Source organism: Oncorhynchus keta, unplaced genomic scaffold (assembly GCF_023373465.1).
Source record: "Oncorhynchus keta strain PuntledgeMale-10-30-2019 unplaced genomic scaffold, Oket_V2 Un_contig_4111_pilon_pilon, whole genome shotgun sequence".
Classification (NCBI taxonomy): Eukaryota; Metazoa; Chordata; class Actinopteri; order Salmoniformes; family Salmonidae; genus Oncorhynchus; species Oncorhynchus keta.
The window spans coordinates 65,923-86,035 of NW_026287605.1; the positions used below are offsets into that span (position 1 = coordinate 65,923).

At 50.6% G+C, this 20,113-nt stretch overlaps 1 protein-coding gene across 6 annotated transcripts; it reads left to right on the top strand.

Annotated features, from left to right (window-relative positions):
- The first annotated feature begins 579 nt into the window (after nucleotides 1-579).
- On the top strand, nucleotides 580-19,451 carry gpr19 (G protein-coupled receptor 19). 6 transcript variants are annotated; one of them, XM_052509203.1, is made up of 2 exons: nucleotides 580-842; nucleotides 17,755-19,451. In XM_052509203.1, the coding sequence occupies exon 2, from the start codon at nucleotides 17,935-17,937 to the stop codon at nucleotides 19,246-19,248; it is 1,314 nt and encodes a 437-aa protein (XP_052365163.1). In that variant the 5' UTR covers nucleotides 580-842; nucleotides 17,755-17,934; the 3' UTR covers nucleotides 19,249-19,451. The 6 variants fall into 6 exon arrangements, with proteins under 6 accessions (XP_052365163.1, XP_052365164.1, XP_052365167.1 ...); XM_052509204.1 differs by having other exon boundaries at nucleotides 17,780-19,451; XM_052509207.1 differs by having other exon boundaries at nucleotides 17,805-19,451.
- The last annotated feature ends 662 nt before the right edge of the window (nucleotides 19,452-20,113 follow it).

The window sequence follows — 20,113 nt, forward strand, 5'->3', positions numbered from 1 at the left end:
TGTTTGACACAGATCCTGTTGTTAACAGATTAGTCCTAGTCTATTCTGGTGTTTGACACAGATCCTGTTGTTAACAGATTAGTCCTAGTCTATTCTGGTGTTTGACACAGATCCTGTTGTTAACAGATTAGTCCTAGTCTATTCTGGTGTTTGACACAGATCCTGTTGTTAACAGATTAGTCCTAGTCTATTCTGGTGTTTGACACAGATCCTGTTGTTAACAGATTAGTCCTAGTCTATTCTGGTGTTTGACACAGATCCTGTTGTTAACAGATTAGTCCTAGTCTATTCTGGTGTTTGACACAGATCCTGTTGTTAACAGATTAGTCCTAGTCTATTCTGGTGTTTGACACAGATCCTGTTGTTAACAGATTAGTCCTAGTCTATTCTGCTGTTTGACACAGATCCTGTTGTTAACAGATTAGTCCTAGTCTATTCTGGTGTTTGACACAGATCCTGTTGTTCACAGATTAGTCCTAGTCTATTCTGCTGTTTCTAACCTTCTATCTATATTATCCTAGAGGGCACGTGATCATCACACCATGTGACCGTCTCCATTGAAAGAAAAGGTATTGATTTAATTGTATTGCCCCCTCCTCTCCTCTCCTCTTCCGCGACATTTTGTCTCGTTCCTAAGCAGTTTCCACTTTCCAGGAATGCCGCAGTTGTCACGAAGAGGAAGAGGCTGTTATTGTTAACGGTTGGAACCGAACCGAACAGAACGGACGTGATTCAGATGAAGAACCGGGGCGATCCTCCGCAGCACAATATCCGTTCGATTGACGGAATAATAAGGAGTTAGATACAGAATGTAAAATGCGACCGTTATTACCGTGAGACAGGTACGTGACTGATGATTATTTTAACAGTTACCCGGGTAGACCTGGCAGAACGTTTCGACATCATGAGCATTTCAGACCAAGCTGATAATAATTAGGCCGAGTTCAATTAGGAAGATTCAGAATGGGTTTATAATTTTGCCTAAACGTTGTCCTTGATTACACGAATGTGTCCATCACCTAATTTTTTTATTTTATTTTTCACCTTTATTTAACCAGGTAGGCCAGTTTGAGAACAAGTTCTCATTTACAACTGCGACCTGGCCAAGATAAAGCAGTTCGACACAAACAACAACACAGAGTTACACATGGAATAAACAAACACAGTCAATAACACAGGAGAAAGAGACTATATGCAAATGAGGTAGGATAAGGGAGTTAAAGGCAAAAAAAGGCCATGGTGGCGAAGTAACTACAATATAGCAAGTAAAACACTGGAATGGTAGGAAGTGCAGAAGATGAACGTTTAAGTAATGGGATGTGTTGAATCAGTGTGCGCCCGTCTGTGCCACAGACCGAGTGAGATGGAATATCTCAATGCCATAGATGTTATTCAAATTCAACGGGCATCAATAATATAAATCTGTGAAATATATGAGCTGTAGCTTTTGTCTCCGGTCACAGAACATTCGCACAACGTTTGCGCGACACAACAAACCGGTGTCTATCTGGTTGTTTGGAAAGGCCTTGGTCGTTTTTCTTTTGTCGTGTATCGTTCTGGAAGAGTCTATGGTTTTGTCAGGTTGTGTGTTGATAGGCTATTATTCTGAAACGGAATGTCACGAGACATGTTATCCTGTCCCCCCCGCCTGCTGTGTGGAGGCTGCTGCGCGCGCTGCCAGGGAACAGCAGAACTCATGTAGGCCAGATGGTGCTGTTGGTGGTATGGAGTAGATCAGTCATGATGCTCTGTCCATCTACCTGCTGCTAATAGTGCTGTTGGTGGTATGGAGTAGATCAGTCATGATCCTCTGTCCATCTACCTGCTGTTGGTGGTATGGAGTAGATCAGTCATGATGCTCTGTCCATCTACCTGCTGTTGGTGGTATGGAGTAGATCAGTCATGATCCTCTGTCCATCTACCTGCTGTTGGTGGTATGGAGTAGATCAGTCATGATCCTCTGTCCATCTACCTGCTGCTGTTGGTGGTATGGAGTAGATCAGTCATGATGCTCTGTCCATCTACCTGCTGCTAATAGTGCTGTTGGTGGTATGGAGTAGATCAGTCATGATGCTCTGTCCATCTACCTGCTGTTGGTGGTATGGAGTAGGTCAGTCATGATCCTCTGTCCATCTACCTGCTGCTAATAGTGGTATGGAGTAGATCAGTCATGATCCTCTGTCCATCTACCTGCTGCTAATAGTGGTATGGAGTAGATCAGTCATGATCCTCTGTCCATCTACCTGCTGTTGGTGGTATGGAGTAGATCAGTCATGATCCTCTGTCCATCTACCTGCTGCTAATAGTGGTATGGAGTAGATCAGTCATGATGCTCTGTCCATCTACCTGCTGTTGGTGGTATGGAGTAGATCAGTCATGATGCTCTGCCCATCTACCTGCTGCTAATAGTGGTATGGAGTAGATCAGTCATGGTACTTTGTCCATCTACCTGCTGTTGGTGGTATGGAGTAGATCAGTCATGATCCTCTGTCCATCTACCTGCTGTTGGTGGTATGGAGTATATCAGTCATGATCCTCTGTCCATCTACCTGCTGCTAATAGTGGTATGGAGTAGATCAGTCATGATCCTCTGTCCATCTACCTGCTGCTGTTGGTGGTATGGAGTAGACATATCTTGACACTGGTCTGTCACAGTGTTGTGGTGTTGACACTGGTCTGTTGTGGTGTTGACACTGGTCTGTTGTGGTGTTGACACTGGTCTGTTGTTGTGTTGACACTGGTCTGTTGTGGTGTTGTGGTGTTGACACTGGTCTGTTGTGGTGTTGTGGTGTTGACACTGGTCTGTTGTGGTGTTGACACTGGTCTGTCATGGTGTTGTGGTGTTGTGGTGTTGACACTGCTCTGTTGTGGTGTTGTGGTGTTGACACTGGTCTGTCATGGTGTTGTGGTGTTGACACTGGTCTGTTGTGGTGTTGACACTGGTCTGTCATGGTGTTGTGGTGTTGTGGTGTTGACACTGCTCTGTTGTGGTGTTGTGGTGTTGACACTGGTCTGTCATGGTGTTGTGGTGTTGACACTGGTCTGTTGTGGTGTTGACACTGGTCTGTCGTGGTGTTGACACTGGTCTGTCGTGGTGTTGACACTGGTCTGTTGTGGTGTTGACACTGGTCTGTTGTGGTGTTGACACTGGTCTGTCATGGTGTTGTGGTGTTGACACTGGTCTGTCATGGTGTTGTGGTGTTGACACTGGTCTGTCATGGTGTTGTGGTGTTGACACTGGTCTGTTGTGGTGTTGACACTGGTCTGTCATGGTGTTGACACTGGTCTGTCGTGGTGTTGACACTGGTCTGTTGTGGTGTTGACACTGGTCTGTCATGGTGTTGTGGTGTTGACACTGGTCTGTTGTGGTGTTGACACTGGTCTGTCGTGGTGTTGACACTGGTCTGTCATGGTGTTGTGGTGTTGACACTGGTCTGTTGTGGTGTTGTGGTGTTGACACTGGTCTGTCATGGTGGTGTTGTGGTGTTGACACTGGTCTGTTGTTGTTGACACTGGTCTGTTGTGGTGTTGTGGTGTTGACACTGGTCTGTTGTGGTGTTGACACTGGTCTGTTGTTGTGTTGACACTGGTCTGTTGTGGTGTTGTGGTGTTGACACTGGTCTGTTGTGGTGTTGACACTGGTCTGTTGTTGTGTTGACACTAGTCTGTCATGGTGTTGTGGTGTTGACACTGGTCTGTTGTTGTGTTGACACTGGTCTGTTGTGGTGTTGTGGTGTTGACACTGGTCTGTCATGGTGTTGTGGTGTTGACACTGGTCTGTTGTGGTGTTGTGGTGTTGACACTGGTCTGTCGTGGTGTTGACACTGGTCTGTTGTGGTGTTGACACTGGTCTGTTGTGGTGTTGACACTGGTCTGTCATGGTGTTGTGGTGTTGACACTGGTCTATCATGGTGTTGAAACTGGTCTGTCATGGTGTTGTGGTGTTGTGGTGTTGACACTGGTCTGTTGTGGTGTTGACACTGGTCTGTCATGGTGTTGTGGTGTTGACACTGGTCTGTTGTGGTGTTGACACTGGTCTGTCATGGTGTTGTGGTGTTGACACTGGTCTGTTGTGGTGTTGACACTGGTCTGTCATGGTGTTGTGGTGTTGACACTGGTCTGTTGTGGTGTTGACACTGGTCTGTCATGGTGTTGACACTGGTCTGTCATGGTGTTGTGGTGTTGACACTGGTCTGTTGTGGTGTTGACACTGGTCTGTCATGGTGTTGTGGTGTTGACACTGGTCTGTTGTGGTGTTGACACTGGTCTGTCATGGTGTTGTGGTGTTGACACTGGTCTGTCGTGGTGTTGTGGTGTTGACACTGGTCTATCATGGTGTTGAAACTGGTCTGTCATGGTGTTGTGGTGTTGTGGTGTTGACACTGGTCTGTTGTGGTGTTGACACTGGTCTGTCATGGTGTTGTGGTGTTGACACTGGTCTGTTGTGGTGTTGACACTGGTCTGTTGTGGTGTTGACACTGGTCTGTTGTGGTGTTGACACTGGTCTGTTGTGGTGTTGTGGTGTCGACACTGGTCTGTTGTGGTGTTGACACTGGTCTGTTGTGGTGTCATGGTGTTGACACTGGTCTGTTGTGGTGTTGACACTGGTCTGTTGTGGTGTTGTGGTGTTGACACTGGTCTGTTGTGGTGTTGTGGTGTTGACACTGGTCTGTTGTGGTGTTGTGGTGTTGACACTGGTCTGTCATGGTGTTGTGGTGTTGACACTGGTCTGTTGTGGTGTTGACACTGGTCTGTTGTGGTGTTGACACTGGTCTGTTGTGGTGTTGACACTGGTCTGTTGTGGTGTTGACACTGGTCTGTTGTGGTGTTGACACTGGTCTGTTGTGGTGTTGACACTGGTCTGTTGTGGTGTTGACACTGGTCTGTTGTGGTGTTGACACTGGTCTGTTGTGGTGTTGACACTGGTCTGTTGTGGTGTTGACACTGGTCTGTTGTGGTGTTGACACTGGTCTGTTGTGGTGTTGACACTGCTCTGTTGTGGTGTTGACACTGGTCTGTTGTGGTGTTGTGGTGTTGACACTAGTCTGTCATGGTGTTGTGGTGTTGACACTGGTCTGTTGTTGTGTTGACACTGGTCTGTTGTGGTGTTGACACTGGTCTGTTGTGGTGTTGTGGTGTTGACACTGGTCTGTTGTGGTGTTGACACTAGTCTGTCATGGTGTTGTGGTGTTGACACTGGTCTATTGTGGTGTTGACACTGGTATGTTGTGGTGTTGACACTGGTCTGTTGTTGTGTTGACACTGGTCTGTTGTGGTGTTGACACTGCTCTGTTGTGGTGCTGTGTTGATACGGTGTCGTGTTGTCCTCTCTCCAGCCCAGAAACACTGTAAACTGTATATCTTTCAGCAGCAGCAGCTGGCTGGTTGAGGTTCAGGCATCTCCCTCATCAGGCTGTGTGTGTGTGGATGTCAGGGCTGACTCAGGCGATGGTTGCCAAGGGAATAGAGGGTATGAAGGAAGAGAGAGGAGAGCCACTACAGTAAACATGAGATGTGTGATAAGCACAAAGCTGCTGCTGTCCTCTGGGTCTGGGCTGGCTATAACCTACCTCAACCTCAACAATAAAACTGTCCTCTGGGTCTGGGCTGGCTATAACCTACCTCAACACATAAACCTGTCCCCTGGGTCTGGGCTGGCTATAACCTACCTCAACCTCAACACATAAACCTGTCCTCTGGGTCTGGGCTGGCTATAACCTACCTCAACACATAAACCTGTCCTCTGGGTCTGGGCTGGCTATAACCTACCTCAACCTCAACACATAAACCTGTCCCCTGGGTCTGGGCTGGCTATAACCTACCTCAACACATAAACCTGTCCCCTGGGTCTGGGCTGGCTATAACCTACCTCAACACATAAACCTGTCCCCTGGGTCTGGTCTGGCTATAACCTACCTCAACCTCAACACATAAACCTGTCCCCTGGGTCTGGGCTGGCTATAACCTACCTCAACCTCAACACATAAACCTGTCCCCTGGGTCTGGGCTGGCTATAACCTACCTAAACCTCAACACATAAACCTGTCCCCTGGGTCTGGGCTGGCTATAACCTACCTCAACCTCAACACATAAACCTGTCCTCTGGGTCTGGGCTGGCCATAACCTACCTCAACCTCAAAACATAAACCTGTCCTCTGGGTCTGGGCTGGCCATAACCTACCTCAACCTCAACACATAAACCTGTCCTCTGGGTCTGGGCTGGCTATAACCTACCTCAACCTCAACACATAAACCTGTCCCCTGGGTCTGGGCTGGCTATAACCTACCTCAACACATAAACCTGTCCCCTGGGTCTGGGCTGGCTATAACCTACCTCAACACATAAACCTGTCCCCTGGGTCTGGGCTGGCTATAACCTACCTCAACACATAAACCTGTCCTCTGGGTCTGGGCTGGCTATAACCTACCTCAACCTCAACACATAAACCTGTCCTCTGGGTCTGGGCTGGCTATAACCTACCTCAACCTCAACACATAAACCTGTCCTCTGGGTCTGGGCTGGCTGTAACCTACCTCAACCTCAACACATAAACCCGTCCTCTGGGTCTGGGCTGGCTATAACCTACCTCAACCTCAACTCATAAACCTGTCCTCTGGGTCTGGGCTGGCTATAACCTACCTCAACACATAAACCTGTCCCCTGGGTCTGGGCTGGCTATAACCTACCTCAACACATAAACCTGTCCCCTGGGTCTGGGCTGGCTATAACCTACCTCAACCTCAACACATAAACCTGTCCCCTGGGTCTGGGCTGGCTATAACCTACCTCAACCTCAACACATAAACCTGTCCCCTGGGTCTGGGCTGGCTATAACCTACCTCAACACATAAACCTGTCCTCTGGGTCTGGGCTGGCTATAACCTACCTCAACCTCAACACATAAACCTGTCCCCTGGGTCTGGGCTGGCCATAACCTACCTCAACCTCAACACATAAACCTGTCCCCTGGGTCTGGGCTGGCTATAACCTACCTCAACACATAAACCTGTCCTCTGGGTCTGGGCTGGCTATAACCTACCTCAACACATAAACCTGTCCCCTGGGTCTGGGCTGGCTATAACCTACCTCAACCTCAACACATAAACCTGTCCCCTGGGTCTGGGCTGGCTATAACCTACCTCAACACATAAACCTGTCCCCTGGGTCTGGGCTGGCTATAACCTACCTCAACCTCAACACATAAACCTGTCCTCTGGGTCTGGGCTGGCTATAACCTACCTCAACCTCAACACATAAACCTGTCCCCTGGGTCTGGGCTGGCTATAACCTACCTCAACCTCAACACATAAACCTGTCCTCTGGGTCTGGGCTGGCTATAACCTACCTCAACCTCAACACATAAACCTGTCCCCTGGGTCTGGGCTGGCTATAACCTACCTCAACCTCAACACATAAACCTGTCCCCTGGGTCTGGGCTGGCTATAACCTACCTCAACCTCAACACATAAACCTGTCCTCTGGGTCTGGGCTGGCTATAACCTACCTCAACCTCAACACATAAACCTGTCCCCTGGGTCTGGGCTGGCTATAACCTACCTCAACCTCAACACATAAACCTGTCCCCTGGGTCTGGGCTGGCTATAACCTACCTCAACACATAAACCTGTCCCCTGGGTCTGGGCTGGCTATAACCTACCTCAACCTCAACACATAAACCTGTCCCCTGGGTCTGGGCTGGCTATAACCTACCTCAACCTCAACACATAAACCTGTCCTCTGGGTCTGGGCTGGCTATAACCTACCTCAACCTCAACACATAAACCTGTCCTCTGGGTCTGGGCTGGCTATAACCTACCTCAACACATAAACCTGTCCCCTGGGTCTGGGCTGGCTATAACCTACCTCAACCTCAACACATAAACCTGTCCCCTGGGTCTGGGCTGGCTATAACCTACCTCAACCTCAACACATAAACCTGTCCCCTGGGTCTGGGCTGGCTATAACCTACCTCAACACATAAACCTGTCCTCTGGGTCTGGGCTGGCTATAACCTACCTCAACCTCAACACATAAACCTGTCCCCTGGGTCTGGGCTGGCTATAACCTACCTCAACCTCAACACATAAACCTGTCCCCTGGGTCTGGGCTGGCTATAACCTACCTCAACACATAAACCTGTCCCCTGGGTCTGGGCTGGCTATAACCTACCTCAACACATAAACCTGTCCCCTGGGTCTGGGCTGGCTATAACCTACCTCAACCTCAACACATAAACCTGTCCCCTGGGTCTGGGCTGGCTATAACCTACCTCAACACATAAACCTGTCCCCTGGGTCTGGGCTGGCTATAACCTACCTCAACCTCAACACATAAACCTGTCCTCTGGGTCTGGGCTGGCTATAACCTACCTCAACCTCAACACATAAACCTGTCCCCTGGGTCTGGGCTGGCTATAACCTACCTCAACCTCAACACATAAACCTGTCCTCTGGGTCTGGGCTGGCTATAACCTACCTCAACCTCAACACATAAACCTGTCCCCTGGGTCTGGGCTGGCTATAACCTACCTCAACCTCAACACATAAACCTGTCCCCTGGGTCTGGGCTGGCTATAACCTACCTCAACCTCAACACATAAACCTGTCCTCTGGGTCTGGGCTGGCTATAACCTACCTCAACCTCAACACATAAACCTGTCCCCTGGGTCTGGGCTGGCTATAACCTACCTCAACCTCAACACATAAACCCGTCCCCTGGGTCTGGGCTGGCTATAACCTACCTCAACACATAAACCTGTCCCCTGGGTCTGGGCTGGCTATAACCTACCTCAACCTCAACACATAAACCTGTCCCCTGGGTCTGGGCTGGCTATAACCTACCTCAACCTCAACACATAAACCTGTCCTCTGGGTCTGGGCTGGCTATAACCTACCTCAACCTCAACACATAAACCTGTCCTCTGGGTCTGGGCTGGCTATAACCTACCTCAACACATAAACCTGTCCCCTGGGTCTGGGCTGGCTATAACCTACCTCAACCTCAACACATAAACCTGTCCCCTGGGTCTGGGCTGGCTATAACCTACCTCAACACATAAACCTGTCCCCTGGGTCTGGGCTGGCTATAACCTACCTCAACACATAAACCTGTCCCCTGGGTCTGGGCTGGCTATAACCTACCTCAACCTCAACACATAAACCTGTCCCCTGGGTCTGGGCTGGCTATAACCTACCTCAACACATAAACCTGTCCCCTGGGTCTGGGCTGGCTATAACCTACCTCAACCTCAACACATAAACCTGTCCCCTGGGTCTGGGCTGGCTGGGCTGGCTATAACCTACCTCAACACATAATCCCCTCCACTAGAGTACCCCAGCCTCCACACATAATCCCCTCCCCTAGAGTACCTCAGCCTCCACACATAATCCCCTCCCCTAGAGTACCTCAGCCTCCACACATAATCCCCTCCCCTAGAGTACCTCAGCCTCCACACATAATCCCCTCCACTAGAGTACCTCAGCCTCCACACATAATCCCCTCCCCTAGAGTACCCCAGCCTCCACACATAATCCCCTCCCCTAGAGTACCTCAGCCTCTACACATAACCCCCTCCCCTAGAGTACCCCAGCCTCCACACATAATCCCCTCCCCTAGAGTACCTCAGCCTCCACACATAATCCCCTCCCCTAGAGTACCTCAGCCTCCACACATAACCCCCTCCCCTAGAGTACCTCAGCCTCCACACATAATCCCCTCCCCTAGAGTACCTCAGCCTCCACACATAATCCCCTCCCCTAGAGTACCTCAGCCTCCACACATAATCCCCTCCACTAGAGTACCTCAGCCTCCACACATAATCCCCTCCACTAGAGTACCTCAGCCTCCACACATAATCCCCTCCCCTAGAGTACCTCAGCCTCCACACATAATCACCTCCCCTAGAGTACCTCAGCCTCCACACATAATCCCCTCCACTAGAGTACCTCAGCCTCCACACATAATCCCCTCCACTAGAGTACCTCAGCCTCCACACATAATCCCCTCCCCTAGAGTACCTCAGCCTCCACACATAATCCCCTCCCTAGAGTACCTCAGCCTCCACACATAATCCCCTCCCCTAGAGTACCTCAGCCTCCACACATAATCCCCTCCACACATAATCCCCTCCCCTAGAGTACCTCAGCCTCCACACATAATCCCCTCCCCTAGAGTACCCTCCACACATAATCCCCTCCCCTAGAGTACCTCAGCCTCCACACATAATCCCCTCCCCTAGAGTACCTCAGCCTCCACACATAATCCCCTCCCCTAGAGTACCTCAGCCTCCACACATAATCCCCTCCACTAGAGTACCTCAGCCTCCACACATCATCCCCTCCCCTAGAGTACCTCAGCCTCCACAGAACCTTAATGATTATCCCTAGAGAGACTCAGGACACCACAGACTCCTGCTTATTGCCTCTGTGTAACCTGCTGTCCCCTGTGGTGGTTTGGCTCAGCTTTGTCTCTTGGAGTGACTAATGAATAGGTTTGTCTCTTCAGCAGTTACTGCTCCTCGGGGCAGGTTGTTGATATTCTACTGAGACTATATAAACCATTAACAAGAGGCTGTGGTTGTTTAAGCCACCCCCTCAACACAGTGCCTCTATCACCCATTAAGTCACCCCCTCAACACAGTGCCTCTATCACCCATTAAGCCACCCCCTCAACACAGGTCCTCTATCACCCATTAAGCCACCCCCTCAACACAGGCCCTCTATCACCCATTAAGTCACCCCCTCAACACAGGCCCTCTATCACCCATTAAGCCACCCCCTCAACACAGTGCCTCTATCACCCATTAAGCCACCCCCTCAACACAGGTCCTCTATCACCCATTAAGCCACCCCTCAACACAGGTCCTCTATCACCCATTAAGCCACCCCTCAACACAGTGTATCTATCACCCATTAAGCCACCCCCTCAACACAGTGCCTCTATCACCCATTAAGCCACCCCCTCAACTCAGGTCCTCTATCACCCATTAAGCCATCCCCTCAACACAGTGCCTCTATCACCCATTAAGCCACCCCCTCAACACAGGTCCTCTATCACCCATTAAGCCACCCCCTCAACACAGTGCCTCTATCACCCATTAAGCCACCCCCTCAACACAGTGCCTCTATCACCCATTAAGCCACCCCCTCAACACAGTGCCTCTATCACCCATTAAGCCACCCCCTCAACACAGTGCCTCTATCACCCATTAAGCCACTCCCTAACCTCAGGTTAGAATAGGACTGATCCCTCCTCAGGTTGGGATAGGACTGATCTCTCCTCAGGACTGATCTCTCCTCAGGTTAGAATAGGACTGATCTCTCCTCAGGACTGATCTCTCCTCGGGTTAGATAAGGACTGATCTCTCCTCAGGTTAGAATAGGACTGATCCCTCCTCAGGTTAGAATAGGACTGATCCCTCCTCAGGTTAGAATAGGACTGATCCCTCCTCAGGTTAGAATAGGACTGATCCCTCCTCAGGTTAGAATAGGACTGATCCCTCCTCAGGTTAGAATAGGACTGATCCCTCCTCAGGTTAGAATCGGACTGATCCCTCCTCAGGTTAGAATCGGACTGATCTCTCCTCAGGACTGATCTCTCCTCAGGTTGGGATAGGACTGATCTCTCCTCAGGTTAGAATAGGACGGATCTCTCCTCAGGACTGATCTCTCCTCAGGTTAGAATAGGACTGATCTCTCCTCAGGACTGATCTCTCCTCAGGTTAGAATAGGACTGATCTCTCCTCAGGTTAGAATAGGACTGATCTCTCCTCAGGACTGATCTCTCCTCAGGTTAGAATAGGACTGATCTCTCCTCAGGACTGATCTCTCCTCAGGTTAGAATAGGACTGATCTCTCCTCAGGACTGATCTCTCCTCAGGTTAGAATAGGACGGATCTCTCCTCAGGACTGATCTCTCCTCAGGTTAGAATAGGACTGATCTCTCCTCAGGACTGATCTCTCCTCAGGTTAGAATAGGACTGATCTCTCCCCAGGACTGATCTCTCCTCAGGTTAGAATAGGACTGATCTCTCCTCAGGTTAGAATAGGACTGATCTCTCCTCAGGACTGATCTCTCCTCAGGTTAGAATAGGACTGATCTCTCCCCAGGACTGATCTCTCCTCAGGTTAGAATAGGACTGATCTCTCCTCAGGACTGATCTCTCCTCAGGTTGGAATAGGACTGATCTCTCCTCAGGTTGGAATAGGACTGATCTCTCCTCAGGACTGATCTCTCCTCAGGTTAGAATAGGACTGATCTCTCCTCAGGACTGATCTCTCCTCAGGTTGGAATAGGACTGATCTCTCCTCAGGACTGATCTCTCCTCAGGTTGGAATAGGACTGATCTCTCCTCAGGACTGATCTCTCCTCAGGTTAGAATAGGACTGATCTCTCCTCAGGACTGATCTCTCCTCAGGTTAAAATAGGACTGATCTCTCCTCAGGACTGATCTCTCCTCAGGTTGGAATAGGACTGATCTCTCCTCAGGACTGATCTCTCCTCAGGTTGGAATAGGACTGATCTCTCCTCAGGACTGATCTCTCCTCAGGTTAGAATAGGACTGATCTCTCCTCAGGACTGATCTCTCCTCAGGTTGGAATAGGACTGATCTCTCCTCAGGACTGATCTCTCCTCAGGTTGGAATAGGACTGATCTCTCCTCAGGACTGATCTCTCCTCAGGTTAGAATAGGACTGATCTCTCCTCAGGACTGATCTCTCCTCAGGTTGGAATAGGACTGATCTCTCCTCAGGGTAGAATAGGACTGATCTCTCCTCAGGACTGATCTCTCCTCAGGTTGGAATAGGACTGATCTCTCCTCAGGACTGATCTCTCCTCAGGTTGGAATAGGACTGATCTCTCCTCAGGTTGGAATAGGACTGATCTCTCCTCAGGTTAGAATAGGACTGATCTCTCCTCAGGTTAGAATAGGACTGATCTCTCCTCAGGACTGATCTCTCCTCAGGTTGGAATATCCTCTGAGAAGATGAGTTACATAAATCATGGGGAGGCAGGTAGCCTAGTGGTTAGAGCGTTGGACTAGTAACCAGCAGGTAGCCTAGTGGTTAGAGTGTTGGACTAGTAACCAGCAGGTAGCCTAGTGGTTAGAGCGTTGGACTAGTAACCAGCAGGTAGCCTAGTGGTTAGAGTGTTGGACGAGTAACCAGCAGGTAGCCTAGTGGTTAGAGCGTTGGACTAGTAATCAGCAGGTAGCCTAGTGGTTAGAGCGTTGGACTAGTAACCAGCAGGTAGCCTAGTGGTTAGAGTGTTGGACTAGTAACCAGCAGGTAGCCTACTGGTTAGAGCGTTGGACTAGTAACCAGCAGGTAGCCTAGTGGTTAGAGCTTTGGACTAGTAACCAGCAGGTAGCCTAGTGGTTAGAGTGTTGGACTAGTAACCAGCAGGTAGCCTAATGGTTAGAGCAGGTAGCCTAGTGGTTAGAGCGTTGGACTAGTAACCAGCAGGTAGCCTAGTGGTTAGAGCGTTGGACTAGTAACCAGCAGGTAGCCTAGTGCTTAGAGCGTTGGACTAGTAACCAGCAGGTAGCCTAGTGGTTAGAGCGTTGGACTAGTAACCAGCAGGTAGCCTAGTGGTTAGAGCGTTGGACTAGTAATCAGCAGGTAGCCTAGTGGTTAGAGCGTTGGACTAGTAACCAGCAGGTAGCCTAGTGGTTAGAGCGTTGGACTAGTAACCAGCAGGTAGCCTACTGGTTAGAGCGTTGGACTAGTAACCAGCAGGTAGCCTAGTGGTTAGAGCTTTGGACTAGTAACCAGCAGGTAGCCTAGTGGTTAGAGTGTTGGACTAGTAACCAGCAGGTAGCCTAATGGTTAGAGCAGGTAGCCTAGTGGTTAGAGCGTTGGACTAGTAACCAGCAGGTAGCCTAGTGGTTAGAGCGTTGGACTAGTAACCAGCAGGTAGCCTAGTGCTTAGAGCGTTGGACTAGTAACCAGCAGGTAGCCTAGTGGTTAGAGCGTTGGACTAGTAACCAGCAGGTAGCCTAGTGGTTAGAGCGTTGGACTAGTAACCAGCAGGTAGCCTACTGGTTAGAGTGTTGGACTAGTAACCAGCAGGTAGTCTAGTGGTTAGAGCGTTGGACTAGTAACCAGCAGGTAGCCTACTGGTTAGAGCGTTGGACAAGTAACCAGCAGGTAGCCTAGTGGTTAGAGCGTTGGACTAGTAACCAGCAGGTAGCCTACTGGTTAGAGCGTTGGACTAGTAACCAGCAGGTAGCCTACTGGTTAGAGCGTTGGACAAGTAACCAGCAGGTAGCCTAGTGGCTAGAGCGTTGGACTAGTAACCAGCAGGTAGCCTACTGGTTAGAGCGTTGGACAAGTAACCAGCAGGTAGCCTAGTGGCAAGAGCGTTGGACTAGTAATCAGCAGGTAGCCTAGTGGTTAGAGCGTTGGACTAGTAACCAGCAGGTAGCCTAGTGGTAAGAGCGTTGGACTAGTAACCAGCAGGTAGCCTAGTGGTTAGATCGTTGGACTAGTAACCAGCAGGTAGCCTAGTGGTTAGAGCGTTGGACCAGTAACCAGCAGGTAGCCTAGTGGTTAGAGCGTTGGACAAGTAACCAGCAGGTAGCCTAGTGGCAAGAGCGTTGGACTAGTAATCAGCAGGTAGCCTAGTGGTTAGAGCGTTGGACTAGTAACCAGCAGGTAGCCTAGTGGTAAGAGCGTTGGACTAGTAACCAGCAGGTAGCCTAGTGGTTAGAGCGTTGGACTAGTAACCAGCAGGTAGCCTAGTGGTTAGAGCGTTGGACCAGTAACCAGCAGGTAGCCTAGTGGTTAGAGCGTTGGACAAGTAACCAGCAGGTAGCCTAGTGGTTAGATCGTTGGACTAGTAACCAGCAGGTAGCCTAGTGGTTAGAGCGTTGGACCTGTAACCAGCAGGTAGCCTAGTGGTTAGAGCGTTGGACTAGTAACCAGCAGGTACCCTAGTGGTTAGAGCGTTGGACTAGTAACCAGCAGGTAGCCTAGTGGTTAGAGCGTTGGACGAGTAACCAGCAGGCAGCCTAATGGTTAGAACAGGTAGCCTAGTGGTTAGAGCGTTGGACTAGTAACCAGCAGGTAGCCTAGTGGTTAGAGCGTTGGACCAGTAACCAGCAGGTAGCCTAGTGGTTAGAGCGTTGGACTAGTAACCAGCAGGTAGCCTAGTGGTTAGAGCGTTGGACTAGTAACCAGCAGGTAGCCTAGTGCTTAGAGCGTTGGACTAGTAACCAGCAGGTAGCCTAGTGGTTAGAGTGTTGGACTAGTAACCAGCAGGTAGCCTAATGGTTAGAGCAGGTAGCCTAGTGGTTAGAGCGTTGGACTAGTAACCAGCAGGTAGCCTAGTGGTTAGAGCGTTGGACTAGTAACCAGCAGGTAGCCTACTGGTTAGAGCGTTGGACAAGTAACCAGCAGGTAGCCTAGTGGCTAGAGCGTTGGACTAGTAACCAGCAGGTAGCCTACTGGTTAGAGCGTTGGACAAGTAACCAGCAGGTAGCCTAGTGGCTAGAGCGTTGGACTAGTAATCAGCAGGTAGCCTAGTGGTTAGAGCGTTGGACTAGTAACCAGCAGGTAGCCTAGTGGTAAGAGCGTTGGACTAGTAACCAGCAGGTAGCCTAGTGGTTAGAGCGTTGGACTAGTAACCAGCAGGTAGCCTAGTGGTTAGAGCGTTGGACCAGTAACCAGCAGGTAGCCTAGTGGTTAGAGCGTTGGACAAGTAACCAGCAGGTAGCCTAGTGGTTAGATCGTTGGACTAGTAACCAGCAGGTAGCCTAGTGGTTAGAGCGTTGGACCAGTAACCATCAGGTAGCCTAGTGGTTAGAGCATTGGACTAGTAACCAGCAGGTAGCCTAGAGGTTAGAGCGTTGGACCAGTAACCAGCAGGTAGCCTAGTGGTTAGAGCGTTGGACCAGTAACCAGCAGGTAGCCTAGTGGTTAGAGCATTGGACCAGTAACCAGCAGGTAGCCTTGTGGTTAGAGCGTTGGACTAGTAACCAGCAGGCAGCGTAGTGTTTAGAGTGTTGGACTAGTAACCAGCAGGTAGCCTAATGGTTAGAGCAGGTAGCCTAGTGGTTAGAGCGTTGGACTAGTAACCAGCAGGTAGCCTAGTGGTTAGAGCGTTGGACTAGTAACCAGCAGGTAGCCTAGTGGTTAGAGCGTTGAACCAGTAACCAGCAGGTAGCCTAGTGGTTAGAGCGTTGGACTAGTAACCAGCAGGTAGCCTAGTGGTTAGAGCGTTGGACTAGTAACCAGCAGGTAGACTAGTGGTTAGAGCGTTGGACTAGTAACCAGCAGGTAGCCTAGTGGTAAGAGTGTTGGACTAGTAACCAGCAGGCAGACTAATGGTTAGAGCAGGTAGCCTAGTGGTTAGAGCGTTGGACCAGTCACCAGCAGGTAGCCTAGTGGTTAGAGCGTTGGACTAGTAACCAGCAGGTAGCCTAGTGGTTAGAGCGTTGGACTAGTAACCAGCAGGCAGACTATTGGTTAGAGCAGGTAGCCTAGTGGTTAGAGCGTTGGACTAGTAACCAGCAGGTAGCCTACTGGTTAGAGGGTTGGACTAGTAACCAGCAGGTAGCCTAGTGGTTAGAACGTTGGACTAGTAACCAGCAGGTAGCCTAGTGGTTAGAGTGTTGGACTAGTAACCAGCAGGTAGCCTAATGGTTAGAGCAGGTAGCCTATTGGTTAGAGCGTTGGACTAGTAACCAGCAGGTAGCCTAGTGGATAGAGTGTTGGACGAGTAACCAGCAGGTAGCCTAGTGGTTAGAGCGTTGGACTAGTAATCAGCAGGTAGCCTAGTGGTTAGAGCGTTGGACTAGTAACCAGCAGGTAGCCTAGTGGTAAGAGCGTTGGACTAGTAACCAGCAGGTAGCCTAGTGGTTAGAGCGTTGGACTAGTAACCAGCAGGTAGCCTAGTGGTTAGAGCGTTGGACTAGTAATCAGCAGGTAGCCTAGTGCTTAGAGCGTTGGACTAGTAACCAGCAGGTAGCCTAGTGGTTAGAGCGTTGGACTAGTAACCAGCAGGTAGCCTAGTGGTTAGAGTGTTGGACTAGTAACCAGCAGGTAGCCTAATGGTTAGAGCAGGTAGCCTAGTGGTTAGAGCGTTGGACTAGTAACCAGCAGGTAGCCTAGTGGTTAGAGCGTTGGACTAGTAACCAGCAGGTAGCCTAGTGGTTAGAGCGTTGGACCAGTAACCAGCAGGTAGACTAGTGGTTAGAGCGTTGGACTAGTAACCAGCAGGCAACCTAGTGGTTAGAGCGTCGGGCCAGTAACCAGCAGGTAGCCTAGTGGTTAGAGCGTTGGACTTGTAACCAGCAGGTAACCTAGTGGTTAGAGCGTTGGACCAGTAACCAGCAGGTAGCCTAGTGGTTAGAGCGTTGGACCAGTAACCAGCAGGTAGCCTAGTGGTTAGAGCGTTGGACCAGTAACCAGCAGGTAGCCTAGTGGTTAGAGCGTTGGACTAGTAACCAGCAGGTAGCCTAGTGGTTAGAGCGTTGGACCAGTAACCAGCAGGTAGCCTAGTGGTTAGAGCGTTGGACCAGTAACCAGCAGGTAGACTAGTGGTTAGAGCGTTGGACTAGTAACCAGCAGGTAGCCTAGTGGTTAGAGCGTTGGACTAGTAACCAGCAGGTAGCCTAGTGGTTAGAGCGTCAGTAACCAGCAGGTAGCCTAGTGGTTAGAGCGTTGGACTAGTAACTGAAAGGTTGCTAGAGCTGACAAGGTACAAATCTGTCGTTCTGCTACCTGCAGTTAACCCACTGTGCTGTCTCCTCAGCTCTCCTGTGGTGCTGTCTCCTCAGCTCTCCTGTGGTGCTGTCTCCTCAGCTCTCCTGTGGTGCTGTCTCTGCAGCTCTCCTGTGGTGCTGTCTCCTCAGCTCTCCTGTGGTGCTGTCTCCTCAGCTCTCCTGTGGTGCTGTCTCCTCAGCTCTCCTGTGGTGCTGTATCTGGTAGCAGCATGGTCTACGCCCAATCAACAGACAGCATCAAGCCCTCCCTCCTGCCCCTCCTCTTCCCCTCCTTTACCCTCCCCATGACCTTTAACCTCTCAGACAGGGGCAACACCAGTTCAGCGACACCCTCCATCTGGAACCACGACGCCCTCTCCTCTTCCTCCTCCTCCTCCTCTTCCTCCTCCGGCCTCCAGAACACCACCCAGGTGTGGTATGAACTCACCCCAGCGGAGGTGGCTGTTCTGGGGCTGGTGTTCAGCCTCCTGTGGTTGGTGTCCATCCTGGGTAATGTTCTAGTGTGTGTAGTGATCCACCGTAGCAGAAGGAGTCAGTCCACTACCAACTACTTTGTGGTGTCCATGGCCTGTGCCGACCTGTTGCTGTCCCTGGGCTGTGCTCCCTTCATCCTCCTCCAGGTGACCTGCGGGGGCTGGCCTCTCAGCGCTGCCGCCTGTAAGACTGTTCGTTACCTGCAGCACCTGTGTCCTGGTGTCCAGGTGTATGTTCTGCTGTCCGTCTGTGTGGACCGGTTCTACACCATTGTGTACCCACTGAGCTTCAAGGTGTCCAGGGAGAAAGCGAAGAGGATGATCCTGGCCTCCTGGATGTTGGACGCCGCTTTCGTCTCTCCCTGTCTTTTCTTCTACGGCTCGGAGACGGCGGCGGCGGAGGACGGGGGAGGGCACTGTGACTTCTTCCTGCCGGCGGGAAGCTGGGAAGGTGTTCTGTACGGTTCCGTCCACCTGCTCCTGGGGTTCCTGGTCCCAGCTGTCCTCATCGTGTGGTTCTACCAGCGCGTGGTCCACTACATCTGGAGGATCGGCGCTGACGGACACACGGTCAGGAGAACCATGAACATCGTCCCCAGGACTAAAGTGAAGACCATCAAGATGTTTCTCATGCTGAACGTGGTGTTCCTCCTCACCTGGACCCCCTTCTACGTGGTCCAGGTGTGGCACCCTAGTGAGGCCCCGGGCCCCAGCAGACAGGGGGCTCTGGTGTTCTGCTGTGTGGTCTGGGTGTCCTTCAGCTCCGCCGCCTCGAAACCCTCGCTCTATTCCGTCTACAACGCTAACTTCAGACGCGGCATGAGGGAGACCTTCTGCACGTCCTCTATGAAGTGTTACCGTAGCAACGCCTACACCATCACCGCCAGCTCCCGCATGGCCAAGAGTAACTACGTGGGCGTGGTGGATATCCCCGTGGCGACCAAGACGACGCTCACCAAAGACTCCGTCTACGACACGTTTGACCGCGAGGCCAAGGAGAAGAAGTTGGCCTGGCCAATCAGAGCCAACCCTCCCAACACCTTCGTCTGACGAGAGGGGAGGGAGACAAGGTTTAACTATCAATCAGAGCCGACCCTCCCAACAACCTTCGTCTGACGGGAGGGGAGGGAGACGGGGTTTAACTATCAATCAGAGCCAACCCTCCCAACACCTTCGTCTGACGGGAGGGGAGGGAGACAAGGTTTAACTATCAATCAGAGCCAACCCTCCCAACACCTTCGTCTGACGGGAGGGGAGGGAGACAAGGTTTAACTATCAATCAGAGCCGACCCTCCCAACAACCTTCGTCTGACGAGAGGGGAGGGAGACGGGGTTTAACTATCAATCAGAGCCAACCCTCCCAACAACCTTCGTCTGACGAGAGGGGAGGGAGACAAGGTTTAACTATCAATCAGAGCCAACCCTCCCAACAACCTTCGTCTGACGAGAGGGGAGGGAGACAAGGTTTAACTATCAATCAGAGCCGACCCTCCCAACAACCTTCGTCTGACGAGAGGGGAGGGAGACAGGGTTTAACTATCGATGCTTCATTTCTGAGGATGATGTGTATTGTTGTAGAGGACAGTATCTGGGTGCAGAAACACCGTCTGTTAACATGTCTATAGTTCTGAATCCCATGTCTGTCTGTTAACATGTCTATAGTTCTGAATCCCATGTCTGTCTGTTAACATGTCTATGGTTCTGAATCCCCTGTCTGTCTGTTAACATGTCTATGGTTCTGAATCCCCTGTCTGTCTGTTAACATGTCTATGGTTCTGAATCCCCTGTCTGTCTGTTAACATGTCTATGGTTCTGAATCCCCTGTCTGTCTGTTAACATGTCTATGGTTCTGAATCCCCTGTCTGTCTGTTAACATGTCTATAGTTCTGAATCCCCTGTCTGTCTGTTAACATGT